This window comes from Brachyhypopomus gauderio, chromosome 11 (assembly GCF_052324685.1).
Source record: "Brachyhypopomus gauderio isolate BG-103 chromosome 11, BGAUD_0.2, whole genome shotgun sequence".
In the NCBI taxonomy this organism is placed as follows: domain Eukaryota; kingdom Metazoa; phylum Chordata; class Actinopteri; order Gymnotiformes; family Hypopomidae; genus Brachyhypopomus; species Brachyhypopomus gauderio.
Window position 1 is genome coordinate 10,190,705 of NC_135221.1, and position 21,897 is coordinate 10,212,601.

Here is a 21,897-nt window from a genome sequence, read left to right on the forward strand (position 1 = left end):
AAACAGAAAGAGCTCCAGTGTTCTAGAGTCATCTACTGTAGTGTTACTGCACATGACCTAAAATACTTTAAATAGTAATACCACTTTCATTCTTAGCTGCAGGAGAATTACCAATTTTGCTGCCGCGTTTAATTTTTGGAGCTAGTGTGTGCCCTCAGTGAAAGCTAAATGACAGCAAAAGGCATGACTGTGTGATATGCTCTGCTGTCCTGATTGACTTTCTACCCATTAATTCTTCAGTGAAGCCCCCTCTCAGGGAGACTGAGCATCTTGCATCTTTTCTTTCAACTATTCAATTACAACTCTCAGCTCAAGGCACAAGGTAAAATATTTGAATTTATAATGAATGTGTTTTGCAGGGAAATGTCACTGTTAGGATCTTGTCTTCAACTGGGTTTGTACGAAATATTTTTTAAAATCATACATTTAAGAAGCTTTTTAGACAGGCAAAAGCTGATCTCTGTAAGTTTGTGAAATATCTCTCTATTAATGTAATAACTGTACATTAAAGACAAACCAGGCAGACTCAGACACAGAGATTCACATAGAGTATAAAATGAATGAAAATAAATTAAATGAAAGATAATGTGTGTATAAAGAAACATTGCGTTATATAGAACAGGTGTGAAATACTAGTATACATGCGATGTCTTTGTAAAGTGTAATTATGTGTATTAAATACGCAGTTGACATATGTAGCTACTCATATAAATAGTCTGAGTGTTCAGACTGATCCGACTCCGATGTATACAGTATAGAGTTTATTTCGACTCAGAGCATCTTTAACTTCTGACTCTTGTGACGAAGGTGGATCATAGTCTTGATGAAATCTAAATTTCTTTTAATCGTCATACAAAACGGTCTGTCCACTTACATCCGATGTGGAGGCATGCGTTACGCGGTAAACGCAATGGCCAAATGAAGGTCGGAATCACGCGAAAGAGGTGGGACTTGAAAGTACAGTTTGGTTTGGATACGACGCGCGCTCCCGACACGAGCTATAACTGTAGTTCTGGCCACTGTGCAGCACGCGTAAAGCGGAGCTTTCGGGTTCGCGCGCCTACTATTGTCGCCTGGAAGTCGTGGAAAACTATTTTTTTGCCGGTGACATCCGCTGAAAAACGTAGGTGAACCTAGAAGTTGTTCATTTCCGTATACTAACCTCCCTTTCACATGCGAGGATGTGATTTCCCACATGAGGATTTAGAAGCGTGCCATGGTTTTGACCCAGGGTCTCCTCGTGGAAATGGTGAGTAATTATCTTATATATTATTATTTTTATTTATTACATGAAAAGATTTTACAATAATAGTAATAGCGTGATTTATATTAAAATTGCCTTTGCAGTAACGTTATCAATTTCTGTTTTTTTTCCCCTTTGGTTTATCAGAACGTTAACACCGTATAATATTGGTGGGCTATACTGTGTTTGTAACCACAAGAGGGTAATGTTACTGAAAAGGGAAACAAAAAAAAAAAAGAAACAAGGGGGAAAAAAGATGATGTTTCACACGTTTGAGATTTTTCGTCTCTGTTAATTGCTTTGAAATATGTTGGGTTACCTCACTGAAAAGCGCAATAACTTATAGACTGACGTGAATATGAAAATACACAGAGTTGTTGGCGTTGTCACTAGATATTTTATGTCTGTTTAATTTAATCACACTCAGGCTACACGCCAAGAGTGATTCCGTGATTTCATCAGCATCATTTTCAAACTGCATTGTAATATCTGGAGCAAGTGAGGCAAAAATCTTTCTGTGGTACACTCAAAGGTCAACAGGCTTTACTAAGATGAAATTCTCAAGACCAGCAAAATGTTTTTTAAAAGGTAGTTTTCAGTTAAAATTATATAACTTATTAAAACCACTTTTTCTAACCGGAGGTTAAGGCACATGGTGTTTTGTGTTTGTGTATGTAGATGTGCCATTTATTTGAAATATCAAACTTTTCCCATGTTGACACAGTATTATGTAATCTACACAAGTTAACATTATGTACAGTATCTCTTATGGCAGTCCAGAGTAAATGACCTTGTTCAAAGGTCCACATAAACTGTCTCACATAAAATTGCTTCCAAGACCATGGGATTCAATTTAGCACCTTTTAGGGTAGTGTGCATACTGCAGAAAAGCTAAAAATGGAAAGGAATAAAGATTTTTTTTTAAGTATAAAATATGAAGGAATAAAGATCATTCTCACATGCATGTAAACAAGTAGTGACTATGTGGTATTGCTTGTCCAATTTCCCAAATGTCCAGTGAATTATATTAATTTAAAATGGTCAATTTTCCTAAAAATGTAAAGGGGATGATGTTTATTTTCCACTTTGGTTGCATTTTATGTTTGACATGAAAATGTACCTCAAGATGGTGGTGATGTTGTGCTGTTTTGAAATATCAGTCATAACCAAAATAATTTCTAATCACATAAAAAAAATCTCATATATCCACAATTTTCAGTTACTACCGTACTTCCCAGTGATACAGATATCCAATAGAATGCCCTACCTTGATAAGAAAACTGTTGTGTTTCTGTTGAATGGTGTGACTGTGTATTTTACCACTGCGATGTTATTCATCTCTGAAGTACAGATCAAATAAGGCTTTTAATGTGGCATCTCAGATCATGTGCTCAGCACTTGAATAGCCACTCGGCTGTGCTGATATAGCAGGGTGAACAATAGGAGAAGTTCATCACACACTTCCAGGGCTGTCAGGTCAATTCGTGCTTATGCAATAGCGAGCGTGGTGGTCAATACTGCCGTGCCTGGCATGAAAGAACGTGTTTTGATGGATAGCACAGCATGGAGTACCCACCGGTCGATCAATAAACCGGCTCTTTCTTCACATTATGGCACTGCGTCAGGAAAAGGCAGCAGTCAAAGGTGAAACCTGAGGGCTGACAGGATGCAAGAATGCAGTTTTGCTAGGAGCTTTAGTGTCTTAACTCGCGGTATGATACATTCACTTTATGTTTGCTGTTGGCTGCCTCAAGGCAAATGTTGATTAGATGGATGATGAGTTCTTCAGCATTTCGCTTCTCAGTCTCACATAGCTGGCTTGCTGATGGTTATACCTCTGGTCACATGACCTGTCACATGTTTGATCGAACCACTGAAGAAGAAAAAGAAAAGCTCAGAGACTTCTGTGCCATAAGGTTCCACACCCTCTGTTATTCAGCACTACTATTTATTTCCTAATCGGTCCTTAACTGACATTTCCACTTATATTTATTAAATTGGGGAATTCTCATTTCAAAATAATACTCCGGATTAAGGTCTAATGCATTTTACTCAGTGCACTAAGATTACTTTTCCTGACTTTGGACCTCTTGTCAGTCAGTTAAAGGAAATCCCATTCTCCAGTACAGAGGTCTTATTTTACCCTTCCTAGCCTGGCTGTGGTCAGCCGCACCATTAATTACTTTTAATGCCATACCTCATTCTATTGGTAAATATCATTTATGTTTACTCTGCTTTGGAGTGTGCTATGACTTAAACATATGAAAAAAGCTGTCTATGACATTGGTGTGTGTCTGTGTGGTCAGCATTATGTCTTATAAAGAGAGCTGCCTCATATGCAGTGGTTTCCTGTGGTTCTTTTGGAGGGGGGTATCTGCACGATTGCTCTTCTTTACTTGTCTTACTGGGCACTAAACCCAGACACATACAGCATGAACCCAGACACATACAGCATGAACCCAGACACATACAGCATGAACCCAGACACATACAGCATGATGAATTCTGTTTGAACTGTCACCTCCTTACAGTATTCCTCATTTAATCCATTGCACATCTCATTAGCCTTTGTTTGTTGTTATTTACTGATATCATGCAGTGGATTTTACTTGGTGGGATTTTCTAATCCAGAAAGATGGCAGTTCAGAGCAAGGAAAATGGCATTTCTTGACATTTCAGATCGTATGTCGCCAAGAAATTGACAGGCCAAGGGATCATTTTCTGTCACATTGCAAAAACAGGGACTGAAGAGACAGATCCTAGAGACCTTGCATTGTTTTGTGCATGTTCATTATTCATAATTAAATATCATTTGGTCAGCAGATCAGTCAACAGTGTATTACTGTGTTTTATACTATTGTATCATCATGGTTTTACAGGTTCCTTAGAAAACATTACTTTGTCAATTTTACTGAATCAAAAATGAATAATTTTCTTGCAAACTATGAGAATATAAGTACATGAGAGGTGTAATAGTAGTAACATTTATGTTGACAGGAGCCGTCTATGTGATCTATGTTAGAACAAGAGTTCCATATACACTGGCGGGGTGAGAATAAGGCATCAGTTCTCCGTCATTAGCTTTGTCATGCCCCAGTAACATTACAGTGCATTTGGGAGAAGATCACAGCGGCCTTTGGACAGCACTGCTCACGCCGGAGCCGGGAAGAGTGCTCCTATTAGGGGGACGTATATGCTCGTTTAGGGGCACCAGATCTTTTTAGATGTAGCGTGCTTTTACACCAGCACATTCGGGGAGCAGTGTCTAAAGCCGGTTTGGTCCTTGTCTTCAAAATACAGATGCACCTTTACAGTCTAGTTTAGTTTTTAATTGCTCAAGTGTGCTTAAAAGTGTCTTCGTCAAGAACTTTAAGAGTTTTACATTGTACTTCAGAAATATGCACGTAATTATTTTAGACGGACTAGATTGTCCAAGAAATTGAATGTTGTTTGTTATTAAATGTGTGGCTTGAGGAAATCAATGGAAGCCCACATGTGAAACTCATTCAGATTGCCATGTAGATCTCCCTTGAGAGGTGTGCTTGAAGCTCGGCGGGTCCCACTACTTGTTACTTGGTAGAGCACGTTTCTGTGCCGGCATGATAAAACACTCCAGAAATTTCCCCGTAGACATAATTGCTTCAGTCAAAACTCCCGATTCACTTCTAACAGGGAAAATTAAAGAATCCCAAACTGATGTGGGCAGGCCCGGTGCTCTCCAGTGGCGAGGGAGCTAGCGCTCATGGAATGCGCCTTGCGCGGTCCGTGACGTGAGACTGCCTACAAGATTAAAGAAAACAGGCCATCATGGTGCTGTCAGAACCATGCTCCCTGTGGATAGAAAACAAACCCAGGAACAGAATGCTTAGTCTTGTATAAGTGCAGGGGGAACTGTTTATGTCACTCTTTGCTCTCCGGGCCGGACTGAGGAAACCTACAGTTTATAATGACAAAATGATCCTTATGTTATAGGCCAGGTCAGTTCGTCTGGACCTGGCCTTTGGAAATGTTAATCTACCGTACATTTTGAATAGGGAAGGCTGTCTGTGAGCTCTTATTTGATTTGCTTGAAGAAAATTTTTCATAAAAATTATGACAGATTTGTTGTTGCTCTTTCCATTGCCCTACACTTCAGGTGAAATTTTTCTTTTAGCAAATTAATTTAATACTCTTACTCATGCAAAGCAATGTAGCAACAAATTATCTCATCCTCCTGCAGATTATGGAGAATGCAGCATAATTTGAGAGTGATATGTTGAATCTGCGCTGTTGGGTGTTTGAGATGAAAGAGGGCAGAAGCAGCTTGGCACCAAATTCCACAGCCCAGCCTTCGCTCTGGGTCCTCCGTATCTCCCAGCTCCTATTTCCCAGGCCTCAGATGAACTACAGATACAGTACAGCATGCTGTGTGTAGTATGCAGTGTGTAGTATGCAGTGTGTAGTATGCTGTGTGTAGTGTGTTGTGTGTAGTATGCTGTGCCTCCTTGTGACTGTAATCCCAGTTTGTATGAATGGTAGAGGCTTGGCGAGGGAGACTTTATCATAGCTCATCCTGCATTGGCGTTGTATTGTACTTCCCATTCCACTCACTGGCTGCTGACTACAGAAGGTCAGAAATAAACCATAGCTGCACCCTGGACATGGACTCCCCCAATCTTTCGTTTTCCCTCCGATTTTCATAGTTTCTGGGACAATTTACACATTTCTGTTGTGGATTGTCTCATTTTGATTGTGACAGGAAGAATTGCTGTGTGAAGCTCATCGCAGTAACATAATCTTTAGTCACTCTTTTATATCCTCATTTCCTTAATACATGAAATCATTTCTACATTATTTCAAATACAGTCCGCTTTCATATTGTAGCATTATTCACCCTTAATGTGTATATGCAGTACATTTAAGAATTTATTAGATAAGAATCAATATTGTAGTGTAGTATTATAGGAAAATAAAAGTTCTAAATTCTTCCATTATTTATAAGAAAGTAAAAATGCGAAACAATGGAATAAGAAGACCTCTTTTACAGGTCTGTATACTTTCCTGATACTCTAGATTCACTGTTTGACAGGCATAATGGCCTCTCTTGCTTGCACTACACAAAAGCATTTAGCTGATATCAGATCAACCAGACATAAATGGATATTTTCCATCCTCTTGTGAGAATTTTTGGAATTTGACACCAATAGCAATTTGCATGATTGAATAAACCATAGTGAACTTCCCGAGACTGTGAGCAAGTGTTTCAGTGTTTTAGATCAGTTGGTGGAGACAAGCATTATAATTATTTCTGTGCCAATATTTTTCCCCACTTCACATTATGTGTTATAGATCCTTTTGGGAATCCTCAGTTTGCTGAGTCATGTTTAATTAGGCCCGTATCTGAGAGGGAAGTTGTATGCTTTTGGCCAGCGTCACACCTGTCTTTGTAGTACACACCTGTCTGTGTAGTAAAGAGATCATATCCTGTCTACAAGGACAAGAGTGTATTACCTTTATAGTGCCCTGTTTCTGTCTGGTCATTCTGGACACAGCTAGGTTCAGATATGTTTTCATTTACTGTCTTCTTTAAGGTGATTATTCAGCACCATTCTTGAAACAAATTTTTTTTAACAGAGCTCTTACTTCTGGGCTTACCTTACATTTACATCATTACCAATCTGTTTTGCCATATTAGTTGAACATGTTGTATTGAATATTGGCAGGAATAAAAAAAGGAAATATTATTTGGAAACCTATTGGTGTTGGATAATCTTAGAGCATCAACCAGTGTGAGGTCACCCATGTCGTCTGTCGCCAGAGTGAGCTGATAGGCTGTTGAGTGTATTAAGAAGAAAAGGAGAATCTTTTTTTCTGTGCCGGTACGTCTTGGCTGGGCTTCTGGGGGAAGGGAGAGCGTGCGTTCCCTTTCATCTGAAGTGCGGTGAAGATCCATGGTTTTGACGTGACTCGCCTCGACCCAAGATTGATATTTCATCAGTCTGAGTGGGCCTTGGAGAACACTCTCCCGCCGTGTTGTTGATTTCTCCGTCAGCTGTTATGAGCGTATGATTGAGGAGCCGTGCAGGTCAGGGAGCTGCTGTTTGATTAGGCTCTTGGCTAAAGTGGAGAGAGAGAGAGAACTGGGCCCTGCAGCTCGGCGGGCTGGGGGACACCCGGCTGGGTCTGAGAGGCCTTGGACTCTTTGCCGCTCATACAGGCCAGAGCCCACACTGACTGTAAGTGACAAGCTGTAAAATTGCAGGGGGCTGAAAAAAATATGGCCTCCTCTGGTGCAGTAGGCATCCAGACAGGAAGTAGCTTTGTTCTCACGGAATCAAGATAATCCAGGCGCACGGAAGGGCTCTTTGCAAGCCGAGAGCCAACTGCGTGAGTAAAGTCACCAAGACCATCTGGGAGTGCACGTCCGATGATAGCAGGTGATACCTTGCTGGAAAAGATTGACTGTGAGTTCAGATTAGCAGAGAACATGTGACGATAGGCCGGCTGGGAGCAGAGAGGCATCATAGTAGCTACATGGGTGAGTCCCACTGGAAAATCCTACTGTAGTGCATCAGGCCGTCCTAGAGCCAGACCCACACAGAGCACGCTCAGGCTTTTATGCACAAACATTTGGCAGTAAACTATTTGCGCTCCATTAGATGTATCTGCAATCTTTGCTCAGACTGCTGCAATTTATTTAGATTACAGCTTTTTTCATTTTCTTTTCTTTTTTTAGTTTTTGTTTTAATGCTTGAGGATAAAACTCTTTATTTTAGAAGTGCCTTTTAGGCTAAAGCAATATTTCATGACATCACAAACATATATGTCATTCCACGTCTCTCATTTACATCCGTAAGTCATCAATGTGTTACTGTCAAATGAATATCGTGATAGTTAAACAAACTGCAAGAGATTACAGCGTACTAAAATGCTTTTACCTTTATTCCACTCTCGGCTCTCTGTCTCTAGTTTGGTCTTTTCAGGTACTTCACAAACAGATGAATCATCTTGGTGCACCTCTTCTGGAAGACTGGCAGCTTCTGGCATATATTTTGAGTGCATTCGATTTGTCCTTAACACCAATCTGAGAAGTGCACTCTGGTTAATTTAATTGCTTGTCCAGTACTTGCTATCATCGGCAAATGGCATGTTACCATTCTCGAGATAACAGAGGCCAGTATACTTCAAAGGTTCAGAAATGTAGTTTCTGCATACAACATATACATTAATAATGTAATATAAATGTAACATTTTGAGCAGCATGCATTGCTGTGCGTTTTCCTATACCGTAGACATAGATTGTATTCATATGTAAGCAAAACTTCATTTATTAGTCACGCGTTATGTAGTGTACCTCATGAAATGGGCTCGCAGCTGTAACACTAGAGACAAATGTGGCTACTTTGTTGAAAAGTGCTTCATCATGTGCATTATTAATGGAGTGTTAAATGAGCACAGAGTGTACAGCTGCCCTCATCTTCATTGTGGAGTGGAGTAAAGCATGGAGTACTGACTGACAAACACCAACCCTCTCCAAACACCGACCCTCTCCAAACACCGACCCTCACCAAACACCGACCCTCTCCAAATACCGACCCTCTCCTAACACAGACCCTCTCCAAACACCAACCCTCTCCTAACACAGTCCCTCTCCAAACACCGACCCTCTCCTAACACAGACCCTCTCCAAACACCAACCCTCTCTAAACACTGATCCTCTCCAAACACCGACCCTCTTCAAACACTGACCCTCTCCAAACACAGACCCTCTCCGAACACAGACCCTCTCCAAACACCGACCTTTTCCAAACACTGACCCTCCACAAACACAGACCCTCTCCAAACACCGACCCTCTCTAAACGCTTACCCTGTCCAAACACAGACCCTCCACAAACATGGACCCTATCCAAACACTGACCCTCTCCGAACACAGACGCTCTCTAAACACCAACCCTCTCCGAACACCGACCCTCTCCAAACACTGACCCTCTCTGAACACAGACGCTCTCCAAACACCAACCCTCTCCGAACACCGACCCTCTCCAAACACTGACCCTCTCTGAACACCAACCCTCTACACACACTGACCCTCTCTAAACACAGACCTTCTACGAACACCGACCCTCTCCAAACACCACGCCGTGAGCCGGTGCACACACGTCTCCCAACATCAGGTTGCTCATTAAATCCAGCATTTGCATTTTAATGAAATATGAAATCCACTGGTGTGACAGGAAGTTGTTTTGCATCGTTCATAGTGTCATGGAGCTCAAACAACTTTCTGACCATGCTCATTGCTTTCCTCAGTACTGTCGGTATACGGTGGGCTCGTACCTGTCAGGGTTCACTAGAACCTCTCATGCCCGAACTGTATCGGGTGTGAGGACTTCAGCACAGATGGGCTAGCAATTGTGGAGCAGTTTCCACTGTTAATTCAATCCGCCTGCTAGATGTTTTTTATTGAGATGGAGGAACATTTTGGGGAGATCTTAGGTTTCAATGGGTTACAGAGCTGGCGCCTAAACTCAGATCAGTTGAATTGGGTTTTACCATGAAGACAATTATGACCAGTAATTGGGGGTTTTAAGACTTTCAGTTTTCCTAAATGTATCTGTGCATATCAGATATTTCTCTTTGCACTTTTTCAAATATCAATAATTCTCCCACTTGTTCTCCTTGTTCCTAGTAGCAGTGAGTTAAAGAAAAACTATGAAACTCAAACTCTTGGACTACTGGAGATAACCGGGAGAGGACAGTCAAACAGTGAAAGCTGAAAACCATTCATAATCTCTGATCCTTATCTATGTATTTGGAACCAATCTCCAGGCCATTAGTCATAATATGGAAATGTTTTGTAATTATGCTCTTTTCCTGTATGAACTAACAATAGCGCCTCCCAGAGTGAGTCCTCTTGGGCCGTAAATCCTGACATTGCCTGGCATGTGTTCTTTTGTCAGTGCCCTCTGAGATGTGTAAATGAGAAGGGATCGTTTCAGATTACTAGCTGCTTTTGAGAACTCTATTAATTCAAGTCTTTAGCACATTTGTGAGGCTTTCAAGCTATTTATTTATTTATATTCTTCGTTTGCTGTTATGCAAGGACAACAAGAATCTCTTGGGCCAAACGCATTATGTGAGCCTTCAGATCTCATAAACATCAAGTTTATTACATTCACTCTAAACTATAAGCAGTCACTTAGAAACCAACCAATCATGAATGAAAGATGACACAGTTTTCCATAGTAACTGTATTGAAAGTGATAGCAGAAGACATTGGAGGTGGTGTTTTGTGTTTTCTTGGTGGCGGCTCACAGTTCTATTGCATGACGTCAGCACTCTCCTCTAGTGTGTGGCACTTCAGACACGACCGTTCACACACAGGACTCAGGCTGCCCGTTCTGATGCTGACGCCCAGTCTGGAGGCTATTTGGAATAAGTCCGGCCTGCCTGGAGACACAGGACTCCCTGCTGGTGGGGTACTGCAGGAATGTTCTGGAATGATGTTGTGTTCATTCCCACAGGAAACTTCATCTCCTTTCTCTCTCTCTCTCTCTCTCTCTCTCTCTCTCTCTCTCTCCATCCCTCCCTCTCTCCCCCCCTCTCTCCCCCCCCTCTCTCATTCATTCTCTTCCTCTCTATTTCAAATGAGAATAGAATTTCAGTGGACGTGCTTCTGAAATAGAGCACTGCTATGTTCCAGTGTGGACTTATGAGCATCTCTGCTGACCTAAACGTTTATTGCAGTCGCAAACTGCTTGGCCTCAAATCTAAAATGAATATACGGAGGCATTTTATATGAGCAAAACCACTACACTGGTGTGCGTTCGCTCCTGTGTAATGGGTCTACCTTTGTACTTGAAGAAAATCCCTCTCTGCATTTCTAAATGGTGGGATCTTGACTCTCTGCTTGTTTTCAGTTCCCTGAGTTTGCAGGTTGGTAGCAGGTATGTATGTTAGTGTTAGGTTGAGTCATAAAAAAGTGGAAGTGTTTTTTTTTTGTTGGGTAGACTGCTAACCATAGAGTTTACCACATACCCTAAAATGGCACAGCATAGTGACATCATGGACTTTGGCCATTCAGTTTCCTTCATGATATTAACATACCACACCTGTGTTATTATCCTGGAGATTGGCTCCAATGTCCACTGTCACAGTGTTGCATAAGCTTTCGGTTCACTGTTGGTGTCCTGAAATGTCAGGGAGCAGTTTGTATTCAGCTCTGAACGCTGTGGGGCTTCTCTTCATGTTTTCCTGCTTACTGCTTGAGACAAACCCATGTGATAGTAGACTTCCATAGACCTCTTTCATAGACCTCTTTCATGTACCTCATTCATAGACCTCCTCCATAGACCTTTTTCATAGACCTCATTTTTCTTGGGTGCCTTTGCACCCAAGTGTTGAGTGTTGGTAGCAACCCACAGGCATGTGCTTAGTCTACTAAGCACATGCCTGTGGGTTGCTACCAACACTCTGCTTTTATGCTGGCCTTTATCTGCTTTCAACATTTGAATTCATTCATTTTAAATGAATTATTTCTTTAACATGACGCTAATTCATCCTTAGCAGGAAATATGTTTTCTCCCCACTGTTTAGCCTCATGCTTTAGTTAATAACATACATCATTTAGTGACAAAAAAGGTTTCTCCCCCTTTTATTCTGTAACACGCTTATAGATTGCTGTAATTTTGAGATTTTTTTTCATTCCTTCTTACATGAGAAGTGAAGATAAGACCTGTGAAAACAAACTATGTTTTAGGTTAAACTGTGTGTTAAAACAAAGGTTCTGTACTAATAACATTGTCATGGTAACCACAGGCTGTCCAGCTGTCGTGCCGCTCCAATAACGTCTGTCTGTTCTTGCGTTACAGAGACGCTGTGCTTCTATGGGTACATGAACCTGAGTCCTACCGGCCAGATGCCTGTGATGGCGGAAGTGGATCCCAGTGAGAGGTTAGAATACCCAGATCTGCTGCTCTCTAAATGTGTATATAATATCTCCCCCTACAATCCGTGCAGAAATAGCTCATATAACAAACTGTATTAGCTCTATTTTAGTACTGTCCTAGACCTTTACTGTCCTAGACCTTTACACGTGTTCACTCTCTTTGGCTCAGCGGTGATAGACTACCATGCACTCACCTCAGCGACCTATGTTTCTGTAAAAAGATGACTGGAGGTAGGGAAGAAGAGTCCCAGTTTATGTGATGCCTCCTCTGTGACTGTACAGTAATAGGAGATGAGTGAGTGTGGTTTGGACATGGGCACAGTTGGGATGGAGGGGTCCCTGGGGCAGGAGAAGCCCTTTGGTCAGCAGCACAGCGGAAACAAGATCTTCCTGTCCTGCCGTCAACCTTCTACTGTATCTGCTCACGTCTCGCCAAAATCCTCCTGAAGGGTCCTGCAACAGCGCCAGCACTGCACTGCAACGGATCACACAATAGCTGTTAAATATAAACGCAAGCAGAGCAAGAAGTGACCCTTAACGCACGGTAGACCTCGAAGTGACTTTCAGACGTTCCTGGGCTGTTTGTCTAGTCTGCTGCTGTCACCATGATCGGCTGCAGATTCATTGTATGACTGCAGCTGTCATTGTGGTGAAAGCCTAAAAAGATAATAAAGCCATACATTTTATTGTCTGAAGCAAAAAAAAAAAAAAGAAGTTCATTCAGGTATAATGGCGTGCTTCTTTCTCCATGATCCCCAGTGAAACCTTAATGTGGAGTGATTCAGGCAGCTGTCAAGTTCTTTGTGAATCAGTATTCTAGCATGTGTAACAAAGCTGTCAAAATCACCATTCATAAAAAGCGGGAACACTGGGCGCAGCGCATGATTACCATCACAACTATGCCAGCGCCGTGTTTAGTCTTGGAATGTGGCCCCCCAACTTCCAATACTACCTCTGAGCATGAGTTATAGCACCACCGCGTGATATCTCTGCACGCCACATGGTCGCCCGCTCCCCTCCGCCTCTCCGCGCTTTATCGAGAGACGTGTACTGCCCTCTCTCAGGAATACAATACACGCTCAGCTCGTGCTCCTGTGAACAGCGTATCATAAATCTGGGCTCCTGGAGAAATGCTTCCCAGGAATTACCAACAGGAGTGTGTCAGGTTGTTTTCAAGGGGACGGCAGATCGTCAGCATAAAAACTTTGGTCTGGTCTGCAGTTTAATGCAGAGATGCACACTTCAACACTTACATACCTCTTAAATTAAACGTTTAATCTTATTCATGGAGACCGTTGTTCTTTGAAGTCTTAAGCGACTTTCAGCAGAAGCAATAGCCCACTTACTGATCCAGAGTATACAGTGGAGAAGCCCTTTGTCTCCAAAACAGTGTGTTACATCTGAGTGTGTTGGATTAGGGTTCTTTTGCTGCTCAATGAAATGAGAATGCATGTAGCACAGGGAAGCACTAATCTCTCTTTCTCTTTCAGTCTGTATTTGCCAGATTGTGCACATACCACAGATTCTGCCAAGACAACCTATGACACACCCTGCTGATGGGGACCTTACCTGACACTTCATCCTCTGCATTCTGTCTGCATCCAGTCTTCATTCATCTTTGAACCTTTTATATCCACATCTTCATCCGTTAATAAATGACTGCCTCATCTTAAAACTGTGCCCGCATGTGTGTGTGTGTGTGTGTGTGTGTGTGTGTGTGTGTGTGTGTGTGTGTGTGTGTGTGTGTGTGTGTGTGTGTGTGTGTGTGTGTGTGTGTGTGTGTGTGTGTGTGTGTGTGTGTGTGTTAAATATGGCACCAATCCAATATCACATAATATAATCAGGCCCAATATCAGCAAGAAATCCTGGATTGGACGTCAGGATTTTTTTTTAGAAAACTGATCCAATCCCGTCATGATCCAACCTAGCACAGCAGTGCTTTGCAATAGCACACTGCCTATCATGTGATAACAGCCAGGTCACAAATGTAGCTATATACAGGTCTATACACAGCTGTAGAGTTTAATTCTAGAGCCCTCTTCAATTATTTAGATGATTACATTGAAATATAAATATCCACATACTTGCACAAGTGATGACTTGCTTTGCTATTATTTTTGGTAACTCGATGGTATCTTATTGAGAGCAGTTGAATGACACAAAAGTGCATTTTAGCAACATTCGCTGTCCTGCATCCTTGACCAACATCAACGTCCTAATCAAGGTGTTCTTTTAAAAAAAAAAAGAAGTGACATTGTTTTCAGTTTGGCTGTGAAGTTTAGAAGTTCAGGGCCAGGTAAAGGAGAAAGAACAGCAGAAACCTGGTGGAAACAGCCAGAATAATGGAACACATAAAGCACACTCCTCAGTTCATAAAGTTAATGACTCTATGGTTATAGTACCTTCAAACCATGTGAAAAAGTGGGAGGTGCTGAGATTGTCATTAGCCTGCTGAGTTTTAAGGTGGACTGGAAAATCTGAATAAGAAGCTGGAGAATATACCAAATTCAGAATACACTGTTCATAGATTTTTCAGCTGGAAAGAATGGCCAACTTGTAATCAGTATCAGTATTATATTTCTTTTCGATTTACACTGAGGTGGAGTGGGGAGAGACTCGTAGTACAGGTAGCCGTTCTATCTGCTCCATTTGTGCTTGATGTGTGTGGGATGTTTCTTGGGTAGAACAGTGATTTACCGCTGTAGTTTGAAAGAAGAATTATTATGAGGTCAATATTAAGTTGATGTGGAATTACAGTTGCATTCAGTAATGAAAAAAATTTATATGAACTGTAGTGTAAATTTTATGAGTTGCTAATAGAACTTCACTGTGAGAGAGAAAGACAGGGAGACGGGAGAGGGAGAAAGAGGGAGTGAGAGAGAGAGAGATAGAGGGAGAGAGTGTGTCTAAGTGTGTGTGTACATGTGCCTGTGTGCTTGTATACGTGTTCATGTTTTGGACAGGCTGCATTATCTTCGTACCTGAGTGTGAGTTGGCTGGTCTCCAGCTCTCGGTTCCTCTGGTTCTTGCTGGCTCAGAGCAGGCTTCTGGAGACCAGCTTCAGGTGTCCATGCTCCATGCTTAAAATATCTCTTCCTCCATAGCGGTACATCCCCTGATGTGCTGTGTCTCTTCTCGCTGCCTGTCAGGGTGTTTAACACTAGGCAGTTGAGTTTGTCTATAGTTGAATGTCTTGGATTTGGACAGGTCTGCTGTTGTGAATATTAATGGCATCAGTAGCCAATAACTACAGAACAATCCTCATAGTGCATTCATGGGCCGTCCCAACTTTATCTACGCCAGTTTAGTAGAAGAACATTGATAGCTGGGGAGTCTATAACTGTGACAGCTATTCACGAGTGAGTTGATGTTTGTAAGCAACACAGGCTGATCTCATGTCAGGTCTATGTGGAATTTTACCCGTGGGACAACATGGGCACCCTGGAAGGTTTAACCAGTCTTAAACTGCAATCATTCACAGTGAAACGGGGGAGCGTTCTTCTAGTGAGTTCGGCTTTAATGCTACTGTTTGCTGCTGCCTCTGAGTGATTACTGTTAAGTATCGTGTGTGTGCTGTAGGAAAGAAGATTCATTATTACAGATCACTCTGCATGCTGTCAGATTTATGATGTAGAAATGTTATATGGTATAAAAGATTAACTCATTTGAACTAGCCTATACAAATACATTCCACATACATCCTCCCCACCATCCCCACATACAGAAGCATATACACAAGTATTATTTATTATATGAACCAAACATGTCTCCATGAATATGTCTTCATAAAAGGCTAGATGTTTTAACATGCAGAAAAACTTTAAACATAGACAGTATGGTAATAACGTCTGCAAATTCCTTTTAATCAGTTTCAGATTTCTGGGCTTACAAGTGTTAATTGATTTACATTTAGATCCATTCCATTCACTGTAAGCTGCACAGGGGTTCAGATTCACCCTAAAAAGGCTCCTTTGTCCTCTGGGATAGAAGAGTCAAACGCCACTGCAGAAGGTATAGGCAACCTGACCCAGGCCCAGGTGTGCATCATTATCTGATTTCCCATCAGTTTCCGCCAGGATGAAGCAAATATGTGATTGATAATTGGCAGGAAATGGAGTTATAACCATTGGCCCATTGGACGAGATGGAAGAAGTTCAACTCAATTGACTGTCTGTATTTCGGTACACTGAGGCTGCTGGGTATTCATGCACACATGAAATAGAGGATATCATGGGGTGCCTCTTCCTGTCCTGGTTGATTTTTCAAACATTTATCAGTTTCTGTAATTGATTTATGGTATATACTTCCAGTCATTTCTTTAAGGGTCATTAAGATAAGTCTTCATGTCTGAAGCATGTGCTGGCAGAAGACATTAGGTTTTCACTGAAACCTACTTCTGTAGAATACAGAGCCCTCAAGCTCAATGGCCTATATAGAATTTCCAGAGAGATGACAAAACCATCCTGGTTAATGAAGTAAACGCTGCCGATAATTGATTTGCCACAGGAGTGTTTTATTTATTTATTTTTATTTTTTCAGTAAATTCAGCTAGTAGGTTTAGGTTGATATGTCTTATGCCTAATTGCCAAAATGAAAATGTAACAATCACAAAATGTAGCTTGTTTATTTTATGAGATACCCCCAGAAACCTTAAATATTTTGTGAGACAGGTGACCGGTAGCATATCTTGAGTATTTCTTAGCTTGCTACTATCCAGTTTTAACAGTAACTAGGATGTCAGACTTCCAAAACAAAATTAAAATGCAGAGATTTATGGTGGAGTTAGTTAAATCATGGAGTGTCTTATTAAAATACCAATATGACTGTGATATAGCTGATTTTAATTCACTGATGTAGCTGATTTAAATCCCTGACATGTTTCACACCCTTGTGTTTTGATTTGTGGAGGAGTTGTTTTTGGTTGATTATGAATTATATAATTTGTTCCCTAGTTTCCAAGAAGAATTGCAAATGGGAACCTGAGCAATGCAAAATTGTTCATTGATCTTATTTAAATGCAAACTGTGCCCTTTGCTCTCTAATCAGCACACTTGAGAAGGCAGTTTAATCAGAAAACCGAGATGCAAATATTAATGCAGAAGGATTAATCATAATAAAGGACCTTGGTTAGAACAAAATTGTAAACAGTAAGACAATATGGTGATTTTGGAGTAAATAAGGTCACATTTCCTCTCAAGCAGCATGGTGACCCTGAGTTCCAGTGACCTGCATTCATCTTCTGGCACCCCGGCCTATGTGGACTCTGTGTGTGTCTCTGTGTATGGACTCTGTGTGTGGACTCTGTGTGTGTCTCTGTGTGTGTCTCTGTGTATGGACTCTGTGTGTGGACTCTGTGTGTGGACTCTGTGTGTGGACTCTGTGTGTGTCTCTGTGCCTATGTGGGTTTCCCTGGGGACTCCAGTTTCTTCCTATATTCTCACAGATATGGTGGTCATGTCTCAGAATTGTCCGCTTGTCCTGTGAAGGCATGGTCCTGTCCTGGCCTTGTCCTGACCTGGCACTGTCCTTGTTCTGTTCTGGCCTTGTCCTGTCCTGGCACTGTCCTGGTTCTGTTGTGTGAATACAGTTTGTGGAATGTAATTTTGTGGTTAAAATGCAATGTTTTATATTATTCATCTCTTTATTATTTTAAAATTTGCTTATTTATGTAGTCCTCCTTATATTTATATACATTCAAACATTGCTAAGCAGTTCAATACTTGACATGTATCTGCCTTTACATTATCTCCAGTATAGAAATATTTTTGCCTGAAAAGTTTTCTAATTTCAACATTAGATAAAACAGTGATGCATGTTAATACCAGACCACCCAATCATAAATATGAAGCTCACATACCGTATATGCTGTGATTTCCTCACAGGTGAGTCTAAGTGGCAAAACCTTTACAGCAGTTCTGGGTCCAAAAAAGCTAGAAAGGAAAAAGATCACAGGCTCTTTTAGCCCAGTTTACTCTCAGTTATGCACAGTTTTCAGCACACTCCTCACTACATGACATCATGTTACAGGGAGACCACTTTACTCTAAAGAAAGGATATAGTTACTGGATAAAGTAAGGATACAGGATATAATTGTTGGCTTCAGATGTGAGTCATAATTTGATCAATAATCTGTCCGGTCTTGAAATATCACAGATTATTTAACTAGGCTATATATAAACCACTCTGAGCTTTAGATATTATTGATATGAAAAATGGTAAGTGTGGGCTCTGTCCCAATATTCAGTGTGCTAAGTACTTTTTGCAATGTATAAGAAACATGAATCATTGTGTAATGATTCAGTGGTGTAAAGTAACAAAGTACTTATTTTACTTAATTACAATTGTTAGGTATTTGACTTAAACCATAGAAAATATGACTGAAAAAGGTTTCCTTCATATGCTGTGCCTTAAGAGCAGAAAACGGCATAATCACTCACTGGAGCATGAGATGAATGTCTAATTCGATTTTCATTTTCAGACAATTTCAGACAACAGTTTTCTTGCTATGCCTGTAATGATGATACACAGTGCAATCTGCTACAGACTATAATGCATAAACATCCTTTTCATAGATTTAAAACCAGAAAGAAATATTTAATCCCAATATGGATATTTGGTATAGAACAAGCTCATGATTGCACATTGTTTACATTATAAAGCAGTTTGCCATTGAAACTCTTCTATAATTCAATAACCAAAAGTTCTTCACTTTCTTTCTCGCAAGGTTTTTTCTGTGTATTGGAAATGCCTCTTGTGCGTTTTCACCATGTTGCTTTTGCAGTGAACCCGATGCAATGGACACAAAGGAGCTGCTAATTAATTAAAATGGGATTTTTCCCCCAGCCCACATTCTGGAGCTGAGCTATGGCACAGCACATCCAACAATGAGGCTGGCGTGTTCGCCGACCCCAGGGTCCGCTCACTCGGTACCGCAACCGCGCTGCCGTGTGCTGACGGCAGCCCCCGTTCAATTACACGCTAGGTGTCAAAGGTCACACCAGTCATCACGCACGCGTTAGCGACGGCGCTGTCTCTCGCCCCCGCCAGCTCCTCGGCTCCCAAGCTCACAGTTGCGCTCGGGAGTAAAAAGCTTAAAGCCACAACTTTTAAAATTGGACTTCAGTCGCAGGGGCTGTGAGGAAATGGTGTTGTTCAAATTGCAGCAATTTGTTGTGCGGTATCCTGGTTTTTCATTGGCTGACAGCACGGCTGTGACCAGACACCTTACAGGGCAGCGGTCATTTGGCTTTGAGAGTAGAGGGCGTGGCTTCCTGTTTGGTGTGATGGACGTGGTATTTTTCTTTATTTGCCAAATCAAATATGTGTGAACAGCCATGGGCTGCATCCTCATTATCTCCCATCGACTGATCCGCTGCTCTCCACAGGTCTGCACTACATACATGTACTGGATCCTGATAATCAAAGGAACCCCAGCATGTTCCAGTCGTTGGAAGCACCGTGATATTTAGGTGCTTTAAACAACCTTGTTCCACAACTGTTTCAGTCACATGTAGCTCTGCATTATTAAAATATGCTTTAAAAAATTACACTCTAGTATGCCAAGTAGTTTTTTTGATGTTACAAAGCTCAGAACCTGTGTAGCTTATGCAACAAGTACATTTTAGTGTACTAGAATCCAGACTCCCTTGGAGTTTCTACGTCCAACATAGTGAGACAGAAAATATCACCTACACTGATCTAAAGTGCATGAAAGAAACGAGCGTGTCTTTCTGTCTGCGCTGTCTGCTCTCTGCGCTTCTATTCTTGGCCACTGCCTACACAGAGATGTTACCATGGGGATCCAAGTGACGAAATTCATTTTTATAATAGCAACTTAACATTTAGTGAATCCAAACATTCTTATACTGTTCATAATGTCACGTGCAATGTTTCTTATACTTGAATAACAAGACAAGCTGATCAATTTGTTCTGTAATTTGTTTTTGTAATTACAAAATGTTTCCTTGCTACTCTATCGTTCCCCGTTTCTGCGTGACCAAGAAATGTCAGTCAACTATCAACTATCATGTCATTAGCTGTGGATTAAGTTCGTGTCATCCCTCTGTTGCCACAGCAACGGCATGGCGAAGAGGGTTGCTCTCATCAGCTTCCTGTCGCTGGTCATGCTCATGAGTGTCCTGGGAAACCTGCTGGTCATGGTAGCCGTCTGCAAGGATCGGCAACTCAGGTTAGAGTCTCCCCCCTCTCACTCTCTCCCTCTCTCTCTCTCTCTCTCTCTTGTTCTCTATCTCTCTCCCTCTATCTCTCTCCCACTCTCTCTCTCTCCCTTTCTTCCCCCTCACTCTCTCTCCCTTTTCCCCCTCTCACTCTCTCTCTCCCTTTCTCCCCCTCTCTCTCTCACCTTCCCCATCTCACTCTCTCCCTCTCTCTCTCTCTCTCCCTTTCTCCCCCTCTCTCTCTCACCTTCCCCATCTCACTCTCTCCCTCTCTCTCTGTCATTCCTGTTCTCTCTCTCTCCTGTGCTTTTCCAGTTGTCCATTTGCCTTACAAAAGAGCATCCAGTGTAAAGTTCTTGTTTGTATAATACTAAATACATTTGTTTCAGAAATTTTTTTTTCACATTTTCAAACACATGGGCACTTTAGGCACAACTAAAATGTTATGACCACTACTCATCAAACTGAGAGTATGGAGTAGGAATATTAGATATGGTATGTTTTAAGCAGAAGTAATTAATTTCCTTATTGGCTTTGAGTTGTTAATATCATTAGTGCATACTTTTTATCTATTTTAGTTTCTTATCAGTGTTTGAATAGCAGGTGGTTAATTACTCCTTTGGAGAGCTACTATAAATTTCTTGGAAGAAAAATATGGCATCGTTTCTTTTGCTTGAATGAAGCTGCCTGAATGGAATCTCTCAAAATCAGCACATTCTTATCATAATCCATGTGATCCTTGGGATGTGGGTGATCCCTGGGAGGTGGGTGATCCCTGGGAGGTGAGTGATCCCTGGGATGTGGGTGATCTCTGGGAGGTGGGTGATCCCTGGGTGGTGGGTGATCCCTGGGAGGGGGTGATCCCTGGGTGGTGGGTGATCCCTGGGAGGGGGTGATCCCTGGGAGGTGGGTGATCCCTGGGTGGTGGGTGATCCCTGTGATATAGGTGATCCCTGGGAGGGGGGTGATCCCTGGGAGGGGGGTGATCCCTGGGAGGTGGGTGATCCCTGGGTGGTGGGTGATCCCTGTGATATAGGTGATCCCTGGGAGGGAGGTGATCCCTGGGATGTGGGTGATCCCTGGGAAGTATCCACAGAGTGGCTTTGAATACAGAATGTCAGCAACTGCTCAGATACATATTAGTTGCTGCTGACGCGTGTCTGTGGGTGATGCTCCTTCCTGCCTCTCTAATACAGATAAAAAGAGCCATAGGTTCTGATTGGACATAAGGAGTCGAACATATAGCAACCACATTAAGGCATTTGGTGTGCTATCATGCACTGTGCAGTAAATGGGGTTCGTAGTGCTGTTAACCATACTGGTTCCCATATTTCAGTCCTTCAGTCGAGAGCAGGACTGCATGTTGAGTGATAAAAACCCACATCATCCCCAAAGCATGGAACACATTCCATTTCCTGCTTCACCCACTTTTCTGTGGTTTATGGTGCCTTTTCTGTACTACTGTCTTTTTATTACTGCTTATTATTCCTGTTTCATTTCATTATTAAACATATTTTATATGTGTTTTTTTGATAATTACTGTGTTAGGATA

At 41.6% G+C, this 21,897-nt stretch overlaps 1 protein-coding gene across 4 annotated transcripts in view; it reads left to right on the plus strand.

The window, feature by feature from the left end:
* Positions 1-1,020: 1,020 nt before the first annotated feature.
* Positions 1,021-21,897, plus strand: part of htr4 (5-hydroxytryptamine receptor 4) — a 64,383-nt gene continuing 43,506 nt past the window's right edge. For all 4 annotated transcript variants that reach the window (XR_013134012.1, XM_077021848.1, XM_077021847.1 and 1 more), the window contains exons 1-3: positions 1,021-1,249; positions 12,092-12,173; positions 20,243-20,356. Coding sequence is in view for 3 of the 4 variants with exons in the window: in XM_077021848.1 (XP_076877963.1) it covers positions 1,174-1,249; positions 12,092-12,173; positions 20,243-20,356 (272 nt within the window). In the remaining variant the exon portion in view is untranslated. The remainder of the gene's footprint in view (positions 1,250-12,091; positions 12,174-20,242; positions 20,357-21,897) is intronic.